Source organism: Zonotrichia leucophrys, chromosome 10, assembly GCF_028769735.1.
Source record: "Zonotrichia leucophrys gambelii isolate GWCS_2022_RI chromosome 10, RI_Zleu_2.0, whole genome shotgun sequence".
NCBI classification, from domain to species: Eukaryota; Metazoa; Chordata; class Aves; order Passeriformes; family Passerellidae; genus Zonotrichia; species Zonotrichia leucophrys.
Window position 1 is genome coordinate 196605 of NC_088180.1, and position 18561 is coordinate 215165.

The 18561-nt window shown below is 40.0% G+C and overlaps 1 protein-coding gene across 1 annotated transcript in view; it reads left to right on the forward strand.

Annotated features, from left to right (window-relative positions):
- Positions 1–12923, forward strand: part of KLF13 (KLF transcription factor 13) — a 32476-nt gene extending 19553 nt beyond the window's left edge. The window contains exon 2 of the mRNA XM_064722340.1: positions 7513–12923. Coding sequence (XP_064578410.1) covers positions 7513–7805 — 293 coding nt within the window. The 3' untranslated portion in view covers positions 7806–12923. The remainder of the gene's footprint in view (positions 1–7512) is intronic.
- Positions 12924–18561: the final 5638 nt, after the last annotated feature.

The window sequence follows — 18561 nt, forward strand, 5'->3', positions numbered from 1 at the left end:
TGGCTGTCTTTGGAATTCCCTTGTGCTTATAAACACAGGGAGTTTAGTGGAAGTAGAAAGCACAAATGAAGTTGTTCCCTTCAAAGATCAGATCTCCAGTTAGTCACTTAATAAAAATGTCTTCATGGATAGAAAGCTGCCAAGAAATGTTAATGAAGAATATTAGAAAGTTTGTATTTCTTTACTAGCAAGAGCTACAGGAACTACATGTTTTGGTGGACAGTTTTTCACTGACAAGAAGTCAAAAAAATTGCTTAAACTTTTTTTTTTTTTTTTTTCAGAAAAGATGTGTGTTAGTGTATTTTATTAATTCATTTCAGATTAACATCCTCACTGTCTTGAAAACTGTCCCCAGAGTTAAAGGAATTTAAATAGTGTTACAAAATCCATACTGAAAGAAGTAAAACATTTTGGTCAACTAAAAATAAAATTACTATGGGTTTCTTTGTTTGCAAAATCCTGCAATTCAATGGGTTTTTTTGATTTTTCAATTGAGCACGCAAAATGTTACCCACATAGTTTTAGCCTTTATTTCCCTTTGCTGTAAGAATTTGCTGTAAGAATTATTTTCCAGATCCTGAAACATAACTTCTAACTACTTGCTGCTTGTGTGAAATGGTCTGGAACTAGGTTTCAGCTGGGAGTGGAACGCAGAACTTAATTTACTGTACACACAGTGGTGTGCAGCAGAGATGAAGCAAGAACTAAACAGGAGTCAATCAGCAGTTAAAATGGCAGGCAGAAAACGACTTGGTAAAGCAGGATCAAATTTCAGATTCCTAATTCACTGTGCAAAAATACAGGATAAAAACATGGTTATTTTAAAAATGGTAAGCTATAGATACTTGGAGCAGTTCACCTTGGGCACCCCTACTTGAAAAAAGATTCAGTAAATATGATGGGATGCATATTTTAGGCAATAGAAAGATTATGTGATGGAGGATCCTGAGGGGGAAAAGAAAAGATGGAATAGGCTTGAATGATTCTGCTTTGACAAAAGAGAAGCAAATGTGGCTGATAAAAATCCAGTTAAGTAGTTAAAATTATTATAAATGGTGTTTTTAAGACATTATCAAACAAGTTTGAAATTAAAGCTGAGAATATAGCTGATAGAATGCAATCTGCTTTAAAAAAATTGTTTCCATTTTGGGGCAAGTGAGTGTTAATTTTTTTTAAGAGGACCAGATATCTTCATGGAACACACCAAATGAGCTATATTGGTTCTCAGACAGATCTGTCTGTGGTTAAGACTAGGGCAGGAATTTTTCACTACTTATATTTCTCTGGTGTTGTAGCTGTTATCATTATAGTCTCTGACCGTGTGTGCTTGTCGTTTGCTATTTGGGTTGTTCTAGTTACTGTGGCTGTAACAGGGTGTAATCTGTGCTCCCAGATGGAGTAACACAAACACTTCCACAGCAAACGGGAACACACATGGACTTCAAATATAAACTTGCCACTTGGAAATTCCCCTTTCAAGAAACATTCATGTCTAAATAACTTAATGAAAATATCGAGGTACAGGAAATGACCAAGGATTTCAATCATGGATGTTATGGTAGCTGTTGCAGTCCTGCTCAGTAGTAGTTTCCTAGGCACACAGGAGACATAAGATCCAGTAATTTATAAATGTAGTGACTGGATTTAAGGTCAAAATAAAGACGTGCACATTTTAAAGTGAATGAACTTTGTAGATGCCTGGGTTTGTGCCTGCAGGAATTCTGAGAACTCCAGTTCCGGGAAAAAGGTCACATGACAGATAATGGAATTAGCAGGACTTTGTATGTTTGTGTCTGCAGGTCCTAATGCAACCTAGTTGCTGTTGCTGTGTGTCCTATGTGCCAGTGTTCAGTAAGATGGGAACTCTAACAGGAGCTTTTCTTGGATTTCGACATTCACATCACACTCCCACACTAGGTTTCTGGTGTCTAGTGACAGTCTAATTCACCCTATAACTCCTCTTTTCACTGAGAACATTACTAAAACATCCTCATTTCCCTGGAACTAGTGAAGCTTAATATTGCTGAATCTGCTACCTCTGTTAGATGTGTGTGAAGGTGGCCGAGATACTCCAAAGCTGTTGGACAGACACAAAGAGCAGATGTAAAAAAACCCAATTGCATTTGGCTTATTTGGTTATGAAATATCACCCCTAAAGTCATTAATTTAAAACTAAGTGGTTTCATCTTATAGGAATCTGAAAATCTGAGGCTTTGGAAATTTTTGATCCCTTTTTAAATACTTGATAAAGAAACCACCATTTGCCTAACATCAAAGCCTTATTCTCTCTTGCACTGAGATTATGGCTTTTTTTTTTGACAATGCAAAAGAACTTTTTTATAAACAAGAGAATATCAGAAATTAAAATAGCCATAAATACATGTCAGTACTATTGAAGAATGATCTTTCCTCATTTTTTGGAGGGTTTTTTGTTTGGTTTTTTCCAAGTAATAGTCCCATCTCAAGGAGCATAGTCTGCTTGGCTGAATGTTTTTCCCAAGATAGTATTTCCTCTCCTGGAGGAAAGCCTCTTCAGTCACATCTCTTAACTGTCTGCCCCTCATCCTCCCCACCCAGCCTGCTGATCTGTGTTTCTAAATATAGTCCTAATTATGTATATGAAAATGTAAAAATATAAGAATAGCATCCAGTGGCATGTTCAGGCTTCTAGTCTGTTTTTATAACAACATTCAACCCTGTTCTGGAAAGCAGCAGAACAGATTAAAGATCACAGAAAATTGTTTCTGGTTTACTGTTTCTGGTTTTGCAGACACTCATTGAATTCCCAGGATACAGATTTCTTTGTTACTGTATGGCCTTGACATGTGCTTGAACATGCTAACATAATGTGCAGAGCTATTACATGAGGTAAATTGAAAAAAATAGCCCCCAGTATGTGGTTCGACTTGATAATACTGTAATCTGTAGGACGGTGGATAGCACACTTCAAATTCTTCACATAAAATTGCCTAATCTTTGCATTATAAGTTGGAAAATGGTTAGCTTCATAGTTGTCTCAAACTGTTTGGGCATTTCAGTCAGTAGTAGGTTATTTTTAAAGTATGCTTAGGTAGTACTTGCTGTCTTTTTAAATTGATATTCACATGCTGGATATCAGACAGATGAATTGGTGAAGCAGAAAACAGATTACTCCAGGGTCTGTACAGGAGGCTCTCTATATAGGAAAAGAGTCCTTAAAACTATATGTGCACTAAAAGGATTGTACAAATCAAGCTCAGTAGACATCAGATCTGATGCCACCATCTCTTTAGATTTTGTTTCCCATAACTACGTACAGTTGCCTCACTATACAATGGTTGAGAAATACAGAATAATACAAAGGACCTTTATGTAATATCATAAGAACAGGCTGGCTGTAGTTACTTCCGAATCCTTTCCAGCAAGAGAGGATAGAGGTGCATTTTTTTTAATGCCATTTCTTTAGCCCAGGCAACTCTGGGTTTCCTTTGGCAGGCTGCTCTGCCAGACAATGAGCAGCAAGGCCTGTGCCCCTGAAAGGAATTCAGAACTCTGTGCACCTGCAGAGCTCACGTACTTTCACTTGGTGAGCACTTAAGTTTCTTAATGTGCCTTTACACTACCTGCTTTTTTTTTTTTTACTGGATGAAGGTCAGGAAAAAGCCAAAAATGTTCTTGCTTGTGTAATTTTCAGTTGAGATCAGCAGAATCTAATTCTCCAATGTGATGTTTTTCCATCAGTTTGTGTAACTTAAACACAAGTTAGATGCCATGTGCCCTGGCAAAGGAGCTAGGAGGGTTACCATTTAGTAAAATTTGGAACATGAATATTCAAACCTATTTTAAATGGTAAAAAAACAATTACAGTATTCGTTATCTTTTAAATGCATCTTTTGCCTGCCTCTCCAAAGATAAAGAAGGCAGAGTTGCATTTTGATTAATTTATTTTCAAGCACCTTTATCTTTTGGAAACTTAGGACTCTTGGAGACCTGTTCGTAAGGCTCATAATGCACAAAGAACTGCTGCTGCCAAGGCACAGCATTAAGACTCTCAGTATACATATTCACATGCTTGATGTGTTCCTGCCATATCTAAGATACTTGAAAACACTTCTACAATTATCTATAAGATCAAATTCTTCAGTGGGTGTATAAAGGTAAAATTCTGACTTCAACATTGCCTGAAATGGAGCTGAAAGAATTCTTATTGTGTCATGTTACAGCCATTTTAATGGTGAAAGCTCTCTATTGAGTACAACATGTCCATGGGTTATTGCTTATGTAGGAACGTTGTACTGTGGCTGCATGTTCCCTAATGAGATTAAGCAATCAGTTCATATAATCTCTCATTCTGTTGATTGCTTTACTGCTGGTAAAAGGACATTTATGTAACTTACCTGCACAGAAAACCACATCCCTTCTGCTTGAGAGATGAGAATGATGACAGATTGTGAATTTCCATGTGTGGTTTTGGAGCAGCAGCTGGGTCTTGCCTTAATTAATACCCCCCAGCAACTTTGTTCCAGACTGTGTACTAATTTTTTATGAACAATAAAAATGACTCTTATATCTTCACACAAGGCACCCAGCATTTCCTCACAATACACTTCTTCTTTGAAGAGAAATTGCTAAACCTCAACAAAGCTGGGAAGTACTCTAAAGAACTGTTAGCACTACTGGAGTGATGCCAGCTGTCAGTGGAAAATCACTTGGCCAAGAAACTTAAAACCAAGTACCAAGAAGATATAAAATGAAGACTAGAGAGCACTGAGGGGGGAAATAGTCCCTAGGAAGGAGAAGTACAGGATTTGTAGAAATATAGTGGAAGAAATACCACATTTTTTGGCTCAGCACCCAAATCCTCACCACCATCAACATCAAATCAGACAGATGAGTGGGAACCTGAATGTTCTCATCCAGACCTGATGTGCAGTGAGGAGAAGGGGAGATGAGTTGTGCAATACCTTCATCACCTGCTAGTGCTGGATAACACTGAGCTTACACAATCCTGCTTCAGAAGCATGTCCCTCTTTAGGAACTGGAATGTTGTGCCTACTGGTGGCTCCCAAATGCTAGAATCATGGACAGGAGCAGCTGGTGCCATTAAACTGATGAGAACAGAAGGTGCCATTTTCCCTCTGCTTCATGCTGGTGTCAACAGCAATGCAAAACATTGCATGAAAACTTTTGCTTTCCTTGTCTGAAAGCACTCACTTCATGGGACAGTTCTTCAAGTGAAGAACATTTGCTGATACCATTTGTAATGAAAATAAACAGAAATGTTAACTCAGACAATAGAAAGCTCCAAAGACCATTGTCTTAGCAAAAACTGATGCCATAGCTCAGGGATGAGGAACTCTGATTCTGCAGGCCACATCTACCCCAAGACCATGCCTCACTGCCCTTCTTCCCAGGGGTTCTAAAGTCCTCTTAGATGTATATCTCTACTATGACCAAAACATAGGGACAAGACCAGTGAATGTGGTCACACAACAGGGCTGTCACACCCCAGGCATGTCCCACCACAGGGAGGAACATATCTAAGAACACAACTGGATATATGACAAACAGCCAGAATACTTTTGTTTCCTGTTTCTAGCAGAGATGGAGAGTTCAGTCCCTGACAGTTTGCAGGCAGAATAAGGCTAAGGAGGACACTGAATGGATTTGCATGGGTTATTTTATACAACAAGATTATATCCTTTAAATCCAGTTGATTGTGATTTTATTCTTAAATTCATCTGTGTAACCCTGAGATTTTTAGGCTGTACGTCAGGGGAAGCCACAGTTCTGTTCATCTTTGGTGCCTTATGCAGTCCCTAGGCAGGGTGGTCACAGTTCTCCATACAACATCTGTGTGTACTGCACAAATGCAACCACTGCATTATGCATTGTGGTTGTAGGTGTAATGAAATCCACCAAATGTGCTTAAGAGCAATTTGTTTTAATGACCTATGGTCTTCTTCCTAAATAATCAAGGAAACATTGGGGAAACTTGTTTTCTCCAGAATATTGAACAAAATCCTATTTTAAAAGGACTTGCTTGTCTGTTCATTGAGACCCTGAGATTTGTCTGAAGTGTCTTGGAGGCCTCATGAACAGAGAGAAAAGGAACCTACAGAACTATTTTTCTGAGCAGGAGCCTCCTGAGCAGATTCTGGAGATAAATGTTATTGCCAAATCTGTGAATTTTAAGCAGATTATCGGCTGCTTAGATTGAAGATTTGCTGGGGTCAGTTTTTATCTCAGACAGTTTTAATTAAGGTGTATTGAGTTTCTCCAGGAGGCGATTTTCTTTCTTTATTTCCTATTCAGTGTACTGTGGAGAGAACTTCTATTTCTTATTTTTGTCTAGAATTTTTGTGGCTCTCTGGGACTCTGGAACAGGCTATTCAGAATTAGAAACATTAGGAGTAGTGCAAGTAGGAAGTTACTAAAATTACAACTACCAAAAATGCTAAGTCTATGTATTTAGGTATTCACAAAAGAATGAGATGTTCTCAATTAATAACAATTAAAGAACATGTGATGTTCAGATTCAGTGACAGTAAGAATCAAACCAATAAGCAGAAGTAGTAGACAGTAAATTTCATGATTCAACGTTTTCATTTTTATGAAATGGAGAAATTAAGGATGGAAGCATGAGGTTCTTCCTCATATGCAGCACATCAGTGATGAAGCTGGGAATAGATTCCAGATACCCATCTACCCAACAACAATGCTAATTCTGTCTGCAGCCTCTGCAGAGCTTCCTAGACTGCACATCTACCACAGTGCATGGCCCTAAAGCAGCGCCAGGCATCTGTCCCACGGCTGAGATCTGTTCAGAGCTGCACCGGGTCACCAGATGGCTCCTTCTGTGAGCTCACTGCTCTTTGCTCCAAGCTTAAGTGCCACAGCTTATGAGGTTCATGTTAGCTATTCAAAAAGGCTGGTACCCTCAAGGTGACACCTGTCCCCTACTGGAATACAGCACCCCCACCTCACTTGAGTGAGACCCAAGGCAGTTAACAAGGGAAACTGCAGTACTTTGTAGCAAATGCAGAAACCACAGGCACAGCTCAAATTTGCTGCCTCAAACCACTGCCTCAAATTTGCCATTTTCCATTTTTACCATAACTTTTAAAATAGCTGGAGAAGACCTCATCATGCCTTCTTAACTTCAGCACTTGGTCAGACACATAGGGACAGCTTGGAGGAATAAGTGAATATACTATAAAGCTGAGTACAGCTTTATTAAGTCATAAAGTTCAGCAGACCACAAGAGATATGAGATATCCATGAAAGGATCAGGAGCCCAGCATCCCTGAAGACCCGGTTATCAAACAAGGTATATGACTGGTCTGACAGCGTTTTTAAATGGGCTGGAATACCACAGCAGCCTGCTCTGGCAGAGGATAACACCTCCATCCACTTAGTGCCAAGTGACATTCACCCGGCTTCCAATCTTTTTATTCTATATTCTGCGTACAAAAAAATAGCCTATGGAAGACACTGCTCTCCCGTCTAACCGTGCGTGTTTGCTCTCTGCAGGTGAGCGGCCTTTTGAATGCAGCTGGCAGGGCTGTAACAAGAAGTTCGCTCGCTCGGACGAGCTGGCCCGGCACTACCGCACTCACACCGGGGAGAAGAAGTTCAGCTGCCCGCTGTGTGAGAAACGCTTCATGCGCAGCGACCACCTGACCAAGCACGCCCGGCGTCACGCCAACTTCCACCCCAGCATGCTGAAGAGGCGGAGCGGCAGCGGCTCCAGGACAGGCTCTGTCAGTGACTACAGCCGCTCGGACGCCTCCAGCCCCACGATCAGCCCCGCCAGCTCCCCATAGCCTACCTGCACTGGATGTCAGCACTTTGCCTCTAATGCCTAACGTGGAGTTTTGTTGGTGTTGCACACATTTAAAAAACTCTGTTGCTTCCCCTCCTTCAGTTCCCACCCTTTCTTTTTTAAAAATCAGTAAATAGCTGCCTCCCACTGCAATTTTTAGTCAGATTTTCTTTACCCAACCATACAAGTGGCTATTCTAACCTCATGGACAGACAAACTTACATGTTACACATAGCGACTCCTGTTGTCTCCATATTTCATATATTTTGCAACCATATATGGATCCTCTTCAATATTCTTTATAAGAAAATGAAAAAAATCTTTAAAAAAGGAAAAAATCTGCTTAATTCACCTCAGGTGTTGAAGTAGTTTGTAAAACTGGATTGCACAATATGAGCATACATACACTTAAAAATCAACTGTGTTGGATTTATGTCCCCCTTCTCCTTTCTCAGGGATGGATATTTATGTTACACAATAATTACAATGAAGACACACCCTAACCACAGCCTTACTCTGTAAATATAATTGCACTCAGAAGCTTTTTGTTAGGTTCTTTCACACACTGGGGAAAAAATAAAAAACAAGCAAACAATACAGAAACCAGCCTAATACTGGAATGTAGTACTGGACTCTTCCATTGCTCATTTTCCTGATTATATACCTGTGTTGGGGAACCTCCAGACAGGAATCTTGTCTTTCTTCAAGCTGCCCTCTGCCTATGGTAGCAAGTTGTCTTCTCACTTCTGAAGATGCTCCAAAGCCAACTTCCAATTGCAAAAATCTCTGTGACGTTGATAAACTTGTTTGTTGGTTTGTTTCATGCTAGATAAAATTCTGAGAAAAATTTCTCAACAAGATGCCTTAAATGAGTAACCTAAATCACAAAGAAACAAATTTACACTGGGTAACGTTTTATGGCAAGGTGGCTGGAATCTTGGAGGCATTCTATTGTCAACTCTCTCCAAGCTGTTAAGCTGTCTGCACTGCCTGTTCAGTATGGGACCAACAGAATATTCAATCAAACCACACTGACTTGAACAATTTTCTTTATTTCTTCTTCCTTTGTTTTGTTTTGTTTTGTTTTTTAATTAACTACGGAAATAGCATTACTGAACCAATGCCCACCAAAACTGTTATCAAGGTACTTACCTACTGTACAGCTGTATCTTAGAAGGAAAAATTGGCCAAGACATAGTTTCTGTATTCTGTTGCATCAAAATTGTGGTCGTTAATAGAAGGAAGTGAAAATCATAAGGTATCTTCTGACTGGAATAATAAAATATGCATTTTTAAGTTTAAAATAAAATTACATTATAGCTCAGCACTACTTCAAGTTTCTCAAAAATACACATACCAGCATAAAGCAAGGTGCTCTTATTTCTGCTTAATAACAGAAAGAGAATATTGGCTAGTTTTCAATAACTTTCAAATATCTAACACTAGATAGAGCCCAAGAATTTTCATATTTTATATGGTAGAAAATATAGTAACAGACCAGAAACATAGTGATGTACTGAAAACCTCACTGGCAGCAAATACACATTCCTTGGTTTGTCTGGGTCTGATGGTGTATATTATCAATTCAGGTCCTTTTGATTCTGGAACTTTGGGATTTTTGCTGTTTGTATTTTTTTTTTCTGTAGGGTATAAATGCAGTTAAGTGTAGCATGGTGAAAAAAAACTCTCTATGCCAAACCAGTCATTTGATATTAAGTGAATGCCTCCAGATTCCCCTCGAACCTGTATCTTAATTGCTGCTTTGCATTGATCCAGTTTTGCAAGGTTTTATTGTACTGTATGTTAACTGTGAGAAGCTAATATAGATTTCCAAGTAGTTTCATAGGTACTTCCATAATATACATTATTCCTAATACTACACCTTCTATTATTTGTACAAATAAATACTCTGAGTATTTATCAATACAAATACAACTATAAATCTAAACAAATGCAGATGTTTCAGTATTTTTTTCATGTTCATTTGCTCCAGATTTCACCTCTGTTAATTTCCCCCTTTGAATTGGAAGTTGTGAGAGGCACAATTCTATCGTTTCATTTCACAGAAAATGAAAGAACACAATAAGGGTTTTTTGCAAGATGACAAATAGAGTTAATGTGGTGAGTTGCCCAAGCTCTGGAGTTAGGGGAAAACCAGATCTGTTGGCCTCAACAGATTTCCTATTTTCTTTTTTTTTTTTTTAATGTCATGTGCTGAGATACACAATTTTAACAACTTGATAGAATTCAGGTCACAGGAATTCACATTCCAGTAATTTCTGTCACTCCTAGAAGTGCTCTTGTGCTGCAGTTAGGGGAGAGACATTTCAGACATCTAGCTCACAGAATTCTACAGGTCAGCTCTGTCTTGTGCACATACTTCAAAACAAGTCAAACTCATTTCTCATTATCATTATACCTTAAGAGAGGTATATGGAGAAGTGGGGAACAAGAAAATCAAAAGGAGCACTCAGTATTGGCAAACATTATAGGCTTCATGTTCCCAGTTCATTTTGCTGTAAAATCACCTGTTCAAACAAGAGCATCATTTAATCTTCAGGAAAGGAGGAACCACTCAATTTCATTTATTTAGGACTTAATAATTCAGCATGAATCAGTTTATGCATTACAAACAAGTTGTTTTACTAGCCTGGAGAAGGAATATTTGCACCAGGTTTTATCACTACTGAGATTATAGGATATAAAGATTTTGGGACAACCTAATCTGAGGGACAGAGAACTATGTAATCTCTAACTCAAACAGTTAAGTAATATTTTACTCATATACTTCATAGATTTTACTAATAATTTTTCAAGTTTAAGCAGGAGAAAATAAATTGGTTCAAAGTAAAATTTTCAGTTAAGTCAGTTCCTTTAATGAGAACACCATGGGGCTGTATATAGCCAACATAAGAACAATTTCAGAAAAGACTCTGAAATTGGTCATTAAAACTTTTTTGTTTTTACATCTCAGCTGTAAATACCTCAGGATGTATTAGGCTGACAGTCAAGCTACTGTGTTTTAAAATCCCAGATAAAGTTTCAAACATTTCCATTAGAGGTTTAAAACTTTATAGTTTTAGGATAAAATGATAAATTCCAAACCACTAGTATTTTCCAAAATTGAATGTAAACAAAAACTTCTCTTAATATTTTCATATGAGAAAAGAATGGGGTTTTCTAGCATCTGCTAGAAAAGTCTGATGATCAGCAAGGTCATTGGACTCCATTCTCGTGATGGTTCCTCCTGAGTTTTGCGGACATGAGAAGTCATAATAGCTCAAATTATGTTTTGAAATCTGTTTGCTGATCCAAACTAACCTCATATTCTTACCTTTCTGTTGTTTCACCCAGCAGTGTAATCTAAATTGGTCTTCTGGCACAGCAACAAACAGGTCACACTCAGGAAATAGTGCTCTGGCCAAGTGCAGGTTTCTCCATCTGGGGGAGTGTGCATCTCTCCTGCCTCCTCCTTTCCCTGTGCAATCTGTTGAGGTGTTCTCACAAAATACAACATTGCTGTGATTTTTTTTTTCCATTTCAGATTATAGCAACAGCTTTATTATTATTAAGAAAGCCCTGGAAAGTTTGTTTTTCTCCAGCCATGATTCTAAATTCTATAAGTGTTGAGTTGGACTGCCTTTCTACAGGCAGGTGCAAGTGAAAATCATCACCTCGCTACCAGGTGAAACTGAAGATGCTCTTAGAAACTCATTCACCCCTTCCATTAACCTCTCCCTATGCAAAGGCCTAATGGCAACATGAATTCAGTTTCCATCCTGCTTCTTAGAAAGCAGTCTTGGTAAATTCCTGGCAGCTAGATTTTGTGAGAATTTTTTGTATCTGCAAATTAATTATTCCTTGCTTTTACAATACATGCCTAGTACCTGTTCACGTAACTGCAAAGGTATATATTTTTGACAAGTCATCAGAAGCCTCTGTTTGATGGTAATGCCTAATTCCTGTCTGTATCCCACCCTCTTTACTGCATTAAGCCTTGCAAGAAGTTGTAGCTATGAAAGCCTATGCATACCTTTAAACCTCATCACCCTCCACCCAGACATTCAGCACTCTCCTTGTCTCACACAGCCAGGCAGTAAAGGCTGTGTGAGGAGCCACACCTGTTTCACAACTGCTCGTCTCCAGTGTTTTGTCATGAGTTACAGGATTTGTACTTTGTGAAGTGCAGCGTTGTTTTTGCCTTTTCATTGCCATTAGATTTACTAATTTCATCAGGTCATGCCTACAAACTAACTTTCAGGTGCTCTTTTACTTCATCACACCATCTGTTTGTGCATTAGGTGCTAACATCTAGTCTATGTCAGTGAATGGTATGATGAACATCGGTATTTGTAACTCTCGGGGATAAGAGCTATAGCCTTAGGCAGAATAAAATACCCAAATTATTCTTGTTTATCCCATAAGCCAGAATATAGAATGCAAAAGCCCATCCACTGGTGTAGGTTTTTATAAATATATATTTATTTATATATATGGATTTATATAAGCATATGCACATATATATATAAATAGATATATATGTGTATATTGTATAGTGTATGTGTGTATACATAAGTACACAGCAGTGTGTCTATACTACACACTGACTAATGAAGGGATGTCCACAGAGCAAAAATAGGTATCCATTTCATTATAACTAGTGATGGACCTGAACCAAATTCCTAGATCCACATGCCATTGCATTTGGACTTTTTGAACCTGTTGGAGATTTGTGGTTGAGTTTCATCTCTGGTTACAGGTGCATTTACTTGTGTACATTGTGCATGTGGGGGACATGTGTGTGCGTGCACATGTGCTTTTCCAGCAGCACATGCCCGAGTGGGGGAGCGTGCACGTGTTCACAGCTAAACTTTCAGCTGCAGTGAGCTGTAAAGCTGCCAGTGTCACCCTCACTTGTACAGGCTTGTCAGCAGCACATGAAAGCTTCTGTGGCTCACTTTTCAACTCTTTAAATCACTACATTGAAGTATTACAGTTGTACAGTTATATGTTCATCTATTCTTGCTCTGCTGTAACTTTTTATGTATTTTGTATTGCATAGTTATATATTGTGATAATGTCCTATGCAACTATAAAAGGAAAAAAATTTAAAAAGGAAGAAAATTAAGAACTGTAAAATATTGTCTTAACTTGTATGCATGGTTAGTGAGGTTTACATTTTGGAAAATAAAACTTATAACTATGAAATATTGGTTTTCTATTAATTTCCTTCTCTATTTATCACCTAAAAAGCATCAATTATTAATATTTCTGCTGTTCATTTGAGACTTGATATCTTGTTTGGTGTCTTTATTTAAATTTCACCCAGTGCTATTGTTTAAAATGGGATTTCTTTTAATGTTTGTAAGTTTTTGTGATGTTTGCTTTGTATTCTGTGCTTTAGCTGGTATTTTGTAGTTGCATAGTGAAATTCCTTTCTCAAAGGTGGTATATATTGCAATTTTTACAAGATGGTTATGGGATTGATATGTGTGACCTAAAGTTCAGAGCATCAGCCGTCCTTTCTTTCAAAGCTCAGTTCTTTGCAAATTTCTGATATCATCTCTGCAAGTGGCAATACCATGTCAAAACAGTAATGTAACCTCACAGTATCCTGAAATGTTCTTTCCTAATTTTAAAGATAAGAAAATTGAAACACAAATTTGAGCAACTTTCTCAAAAACATAAGGCATTGGCAGATGTGAAGGAAGGAATCTGAAGTTTCTAGAGAATAGAGGTTACACAACGCTTCTAGGCACTGTTTGTTACAACAGGCCCTAAACAGTGGCATTCCCAAAGTCTTCCTACAATGAAAGATCCACCTCGTGTTTGATAACAGAAGTGCCGTCAGAGATTGTTTCCTGAACTTGCTAGAAGGAAGAAAAGGGAAACAATTCCCTCCAAAGGACGATGCCTGTACACAGTCTGGAGTTGCTGCCTTGATACTGTAACGTGCCTCCCTGCCCAGGCACCCTCGGTCTGAAATGTGCATTAACACGTTCTGTCCTGCTTCTCCTCTCCAGGTTCCTAAATGCAAGGAGTGTGCATCTCTTCTGCCTCCTTTTTCTGTCTTGTAAGGGTTTCTGTCTTGCCTGTGACTCAGTGTTTGCCATGAAATGTTCATAGACTTGGCAGGAGTCCAGCATTTCAGAAGAGAAGCAAGAATAGTGCTAGAATTAGGGTGGGATTTTCCTATTTCCATTTGCCTGTGTATAATTTCTGGCTTCAAAGTAATCCACCTTAAGATTCACTGTGCTGGCTTTTCAAGGAACCACACCCATGGCATGCTTTGCTAGTTGACTGTAAGAGATGAAAGTGACATAAATACAAATACACAGTCAATAGAAAGAGATAAAAAAGTGAGAGGAGATGAAGACTGAAATAAAAATGAGGTGAGGACAATGAGACAAGTGTTTGTAGCAGCTGACCTGAGAGGCTTGTACAGCACCAGAATCCATGTGGGGCTTCCTGCAGAATTTCAGAGTAAGCAAGCAAGCAAGCAAGGCAGCACCTTCAAAGATGAGCAGAAACTGCAGCATGTTTTCCAAGAGCAGCAGAGAAGGGAGCTAAGCAAGAGTTGAAGCAGGCAAGCATATGTGTTTAGCCAGCTACACTGCATTGCTGGCACAGCTAAGAGGATAAAGAGAAAGGGAGGAATTTTCTGAATAGGTTTCTCAATGCATGCAGCAGAAAAAGGATGGAGTCTGGATGCCCATATATGTGAGCAGCAAGGAGGAAGAGAGAAGCATGACTGAACACAGGCTATGGGGCAGATCTGTGCTTTGGGCAACTCAGAGAACAAGATTATTTAAACAAGTCATTCAAAAAAAAAAAAAAAAAAGGAGAGACACAAGAGAACCTGAGGGGGGTTATAGGCAAGAGCAGGCCCCAAAGGTGTGCTAACAAAACAAAACCACTGAGCTTAGTAATAGCTCTACCTCACCAAGAGAAAAGAGCCCGAGAGTATAATTGCTACCTCATCATAATTGTAAATAAAGGATCAGCTTGTCCCATCTGGTTGGCACTGGCAGAAGTTAGATTTAATCTTTGGCTCCTGCTGGTTGAATCAACTATTCAGTCAAAAAGGAGGGGTTGGCACCAGGGGCTGGGACTGAGGGAGGCTCCAGGATGCTGTTGCTGCCAGGTTTCTTCACTGCATCACTGGATGATCGTGCTTGGCTGAGCACAGCACAGCAGGTCTGGGCCTGCAGCACTAGGACCTACAGGGAATACTCCAAAGGGTCCCAAATGTTCGTAGAGCCCAGGCTGGCTTGTTAAGAGGCATACCAGGTGGGACTGGGACATCCCCTGGAGGGAAGGTGTGGTACTGCCAAGTTGGTGGATATGAGAACACCATTGAGAAAAAAGGCCCAGCTGAAGGACAGAAGAGATGGTGCTGGTGGAGGCTTTCCTGTGCACAGGAGCATGGAAAGAGGGATGAGATGAACCTATGTGAGGAACAGATGAGAGGTGCAATAAATGGGGAAGGTTAGTTAAAGAGGGGGAAAATAAGTATAGAAAAATAAGGAGTAGAGGGTAGGGGAGTTTGATGTAATTTTCTAGAGACAAAAGGAAAGGCCTAAGGTGCAAAATCTTGATAGAGTTCTAAAGAAAGGAGAAAGGTAGCTCATGTGGTAGCAATTCCAGCAGTCAGAAAGTGAGGCATGTCAGTGTGTGATAAACAGGGCTGTGTGTCTTTAAGAGACTAATGTTTGTGTTTTCCCATGCTCTCCTATTGTGGAAATAACTTTCTGAGTCACTTCTCTGATCCTGGAGACAAACTGAACAGACACAAAACATAACAAAACACAATAGCAACGGGAAGAGAGAAATTCCTCCCCACCCCCCTTCCACCACACACACATTTTATGTCCGTGATCTGAATGCACTCAATCTCACAGTGGAAGAGAAGGAAGGCAGAGACTGACAGTGTTTTTTGGTACACACTCTTTGAATCAAGCTCACCTTCTCCACCACTGCATAAACAGGTAAAACATTAAGCCTACACTTCCCCAGTCTATTCCTTTTAAATGTTATCCAGCCTCTTTGGTCAGAAGTCTTAGCTTCCAGATTTTCCAAAGACAGTGAACTGCAGCAGGAATTTGCTAGCTTTCTTTTAACTTCAAAGCCTTGCACTTCAAAGGCCCTGCATTTTTTTTCTCAAGCCTCATGCCTCACCCTTTGCAAAAAAGATGTCAGTTTGGGACTCTCGAAATGCCACACTTGGAAGCTAAAATACATCTAAGAATCAACATCACAGCTACCATCTGCCCGGAGGGGAGTAGTGAGATGGACACACCCACAAGTGGCTGGCCCCAAACCCAGGCTGTATCAAGACTTCCTGCACCAAAAGACAGAATCGCCACTCCTCAGAGCTGAGTTTGAGAACCAACTCAAACCCTCTGAAATGATCCATGAAGTTGCAAGGCCTTGCAGGTTTGGTTTAACTTCCAAGCGTTTTGTTGACTTCAGAAGTCTTGTAACAAATCCCAAGGTTTCCCTCTCTGGGGTTGCTGTACAAATGGTGTTTGCAGCCTGCTGGGAGGAACAGGATGACTGGACAGAAGAAGAAAGAAGAAAGTTTTGCCATCCCTTCTCTGCTGCCAGCTTACAGGGCCAGCCAAGGGAGACACCCATGCTCCCAGGCACAGCAGCTTGGCAGGTTCCCCAAAGGAAATGACCTACATGCACCTTCCTCCCTGCACGAGAGGAGCCTCTCTCAGGGGCAGAAGGTTTGAAGGCAGCCACACTCTCCACCTTTGCAACCTCCCCAGAAGACTGCGTAGGTGATGGCTTCCACTTCACATGTGCTTGCAGACAGCTGTATTGATTAACCGGGTGAGCAAATAAGAGGCAAGCCTGGAAACAGGAACCTAGTGCAGGGTGGGTCTGCAAAAACAACAAGACTGGGTGAATAAATCAGGGCTGGCTGTTGGCTTCCCTGCAAGAAACCTTTCATTAAGGCTCCACTGGATATTTTTGGACCACACCTGTCTATTTTTAGGAGGGATAATTAATGCTGAAGGAAATAAGGAAAAAAGTCAAGTTTGTAAGTCTAGGAATAGGAAATTTGTTATTCTCCACAAAATCACTGTGATTAAGGAGATCTAAAATGGAAGGGCTGTATTTCAGAAGTAAAAATATGCTCCCAGTCACTGTAAAAATTGCGTGTTATGTGGTGTTTGCTAAGAGAGGGGAAGCTTCTCAAGGAGACAGCACTTCACCACTTTACTATTAAATAGGAGTAAAGGCACAGCTGAATGGCCAGCCTTAAATCACAGCTGTGCTGTGGCTGTGTTTTTGGCTAAGTCTGTACTGTGCTTAGGTTCCCTCTTCTGTGGGTGCTGTGATCTGGCTTTGGGAGGGCCAGCTGGGACCTGAGAACATGCCCAGGCCTGTACATAAAGTTACACAGTGAAAGAAAAATCACAGCTAAGCTATGCAGCACCCTCACCAGGTCCTTCAAATAATCTGCCTGAAGTACAGAACAATTATAAGGCCAGAAAAGTGGTTTTGTGGCCTGAGATAGGAGATTCTTAGGAAAAACATCGGTATTTTCCTCCGTCGCTGCATTCTGCTCCACAGAAAGGATCTGGATGCTGTAGCAGAAACAGCAGATGAGCACAGCCCTGCTTAAAAACTGTCTTCCTTTTTGGACGTGTCCTGTTCTCTCAACCCCGCAAATTCTTTAGCTCTAATGGCAAATGTATAACACACTTGGTAACACAGTAGCCAGCCTTGTGGAAAGTGTTTGTTACTGTATTCAAACCAGCTAGCACACAGAAATTCTGGAAAATTATCAGAACAAGGTATGTGTCACCTTGGTTTTTTACCTTCTAATTGAAATGTATTAATAGCTGAGTCCTTCACTAGCCACTGCCACTTTTTTTTTTTTTTTTTTTTTTTTTTTTTGTCTTAGATTCACAGCACTTTGTGAGTTTTGGTTAGCTGTTCAGTAGTTCTGTAAACCATTATTATCAGGTACTAGTGTAGCCCTCTAAGTCCTTGAAGCAGCCTTCATCATCCCTCCTCAGAGGCACATGGCTGGCATGTTACCCACAGCCTCTACTTCCATTTCAGGTTCCTTTTGTTGCTTTAAATTGTTCACTCAAGCTACCCTTGGTCTTTTTCTTTTTCCTTCATTTATTTCCCTCAAGGGGCAGCCCCTGTATTGCCTTCTTCATTTCCAGTGTGTCCCTGACCTGAGTAACTGTGACACAGACGTTTTTCAATGGTGCAATTCCATTGTCACCATTTCTGATGTACACTTGTCATCGTATTGCAAAAGCTCCAACCTTTCTTGGTGATTTCTCATGGGCATCTCTTTGCAGCACTGACTCCTTCTTCCTCACAGCACAGCAACAAACTCCAGTTCCCTTCTCACCCAGATACCCCACTCTTGTACAGCACTCATCCTTATTGGACACAGCTGTACCTGTTAAGGGCAGGCCTGTCCTAACCTTTGGTGATTGATACAGCTGCACCTCCTCAGGCTGAGATTATCTTCTGCACTGTCTTTATTTTCTTACATTCTATCCCCCCACATACAATGAAATTAGATAAGAGAGAATTAGCCCTTACAACAGGCAAGAGAAATTAAATCTTTCCCACAGGACTTGTACTTGCTCCTGATCTGGGGTTTATAGCAATGTTAGGCTGCTTGAACTACTTTCATTTTGTTTCCTCTGAGGTAACAGAATTAACAGCTTGATTTCAGCAAGGTATCTAGGCTAGATGGAGTTTTGGGAAAGGGACTC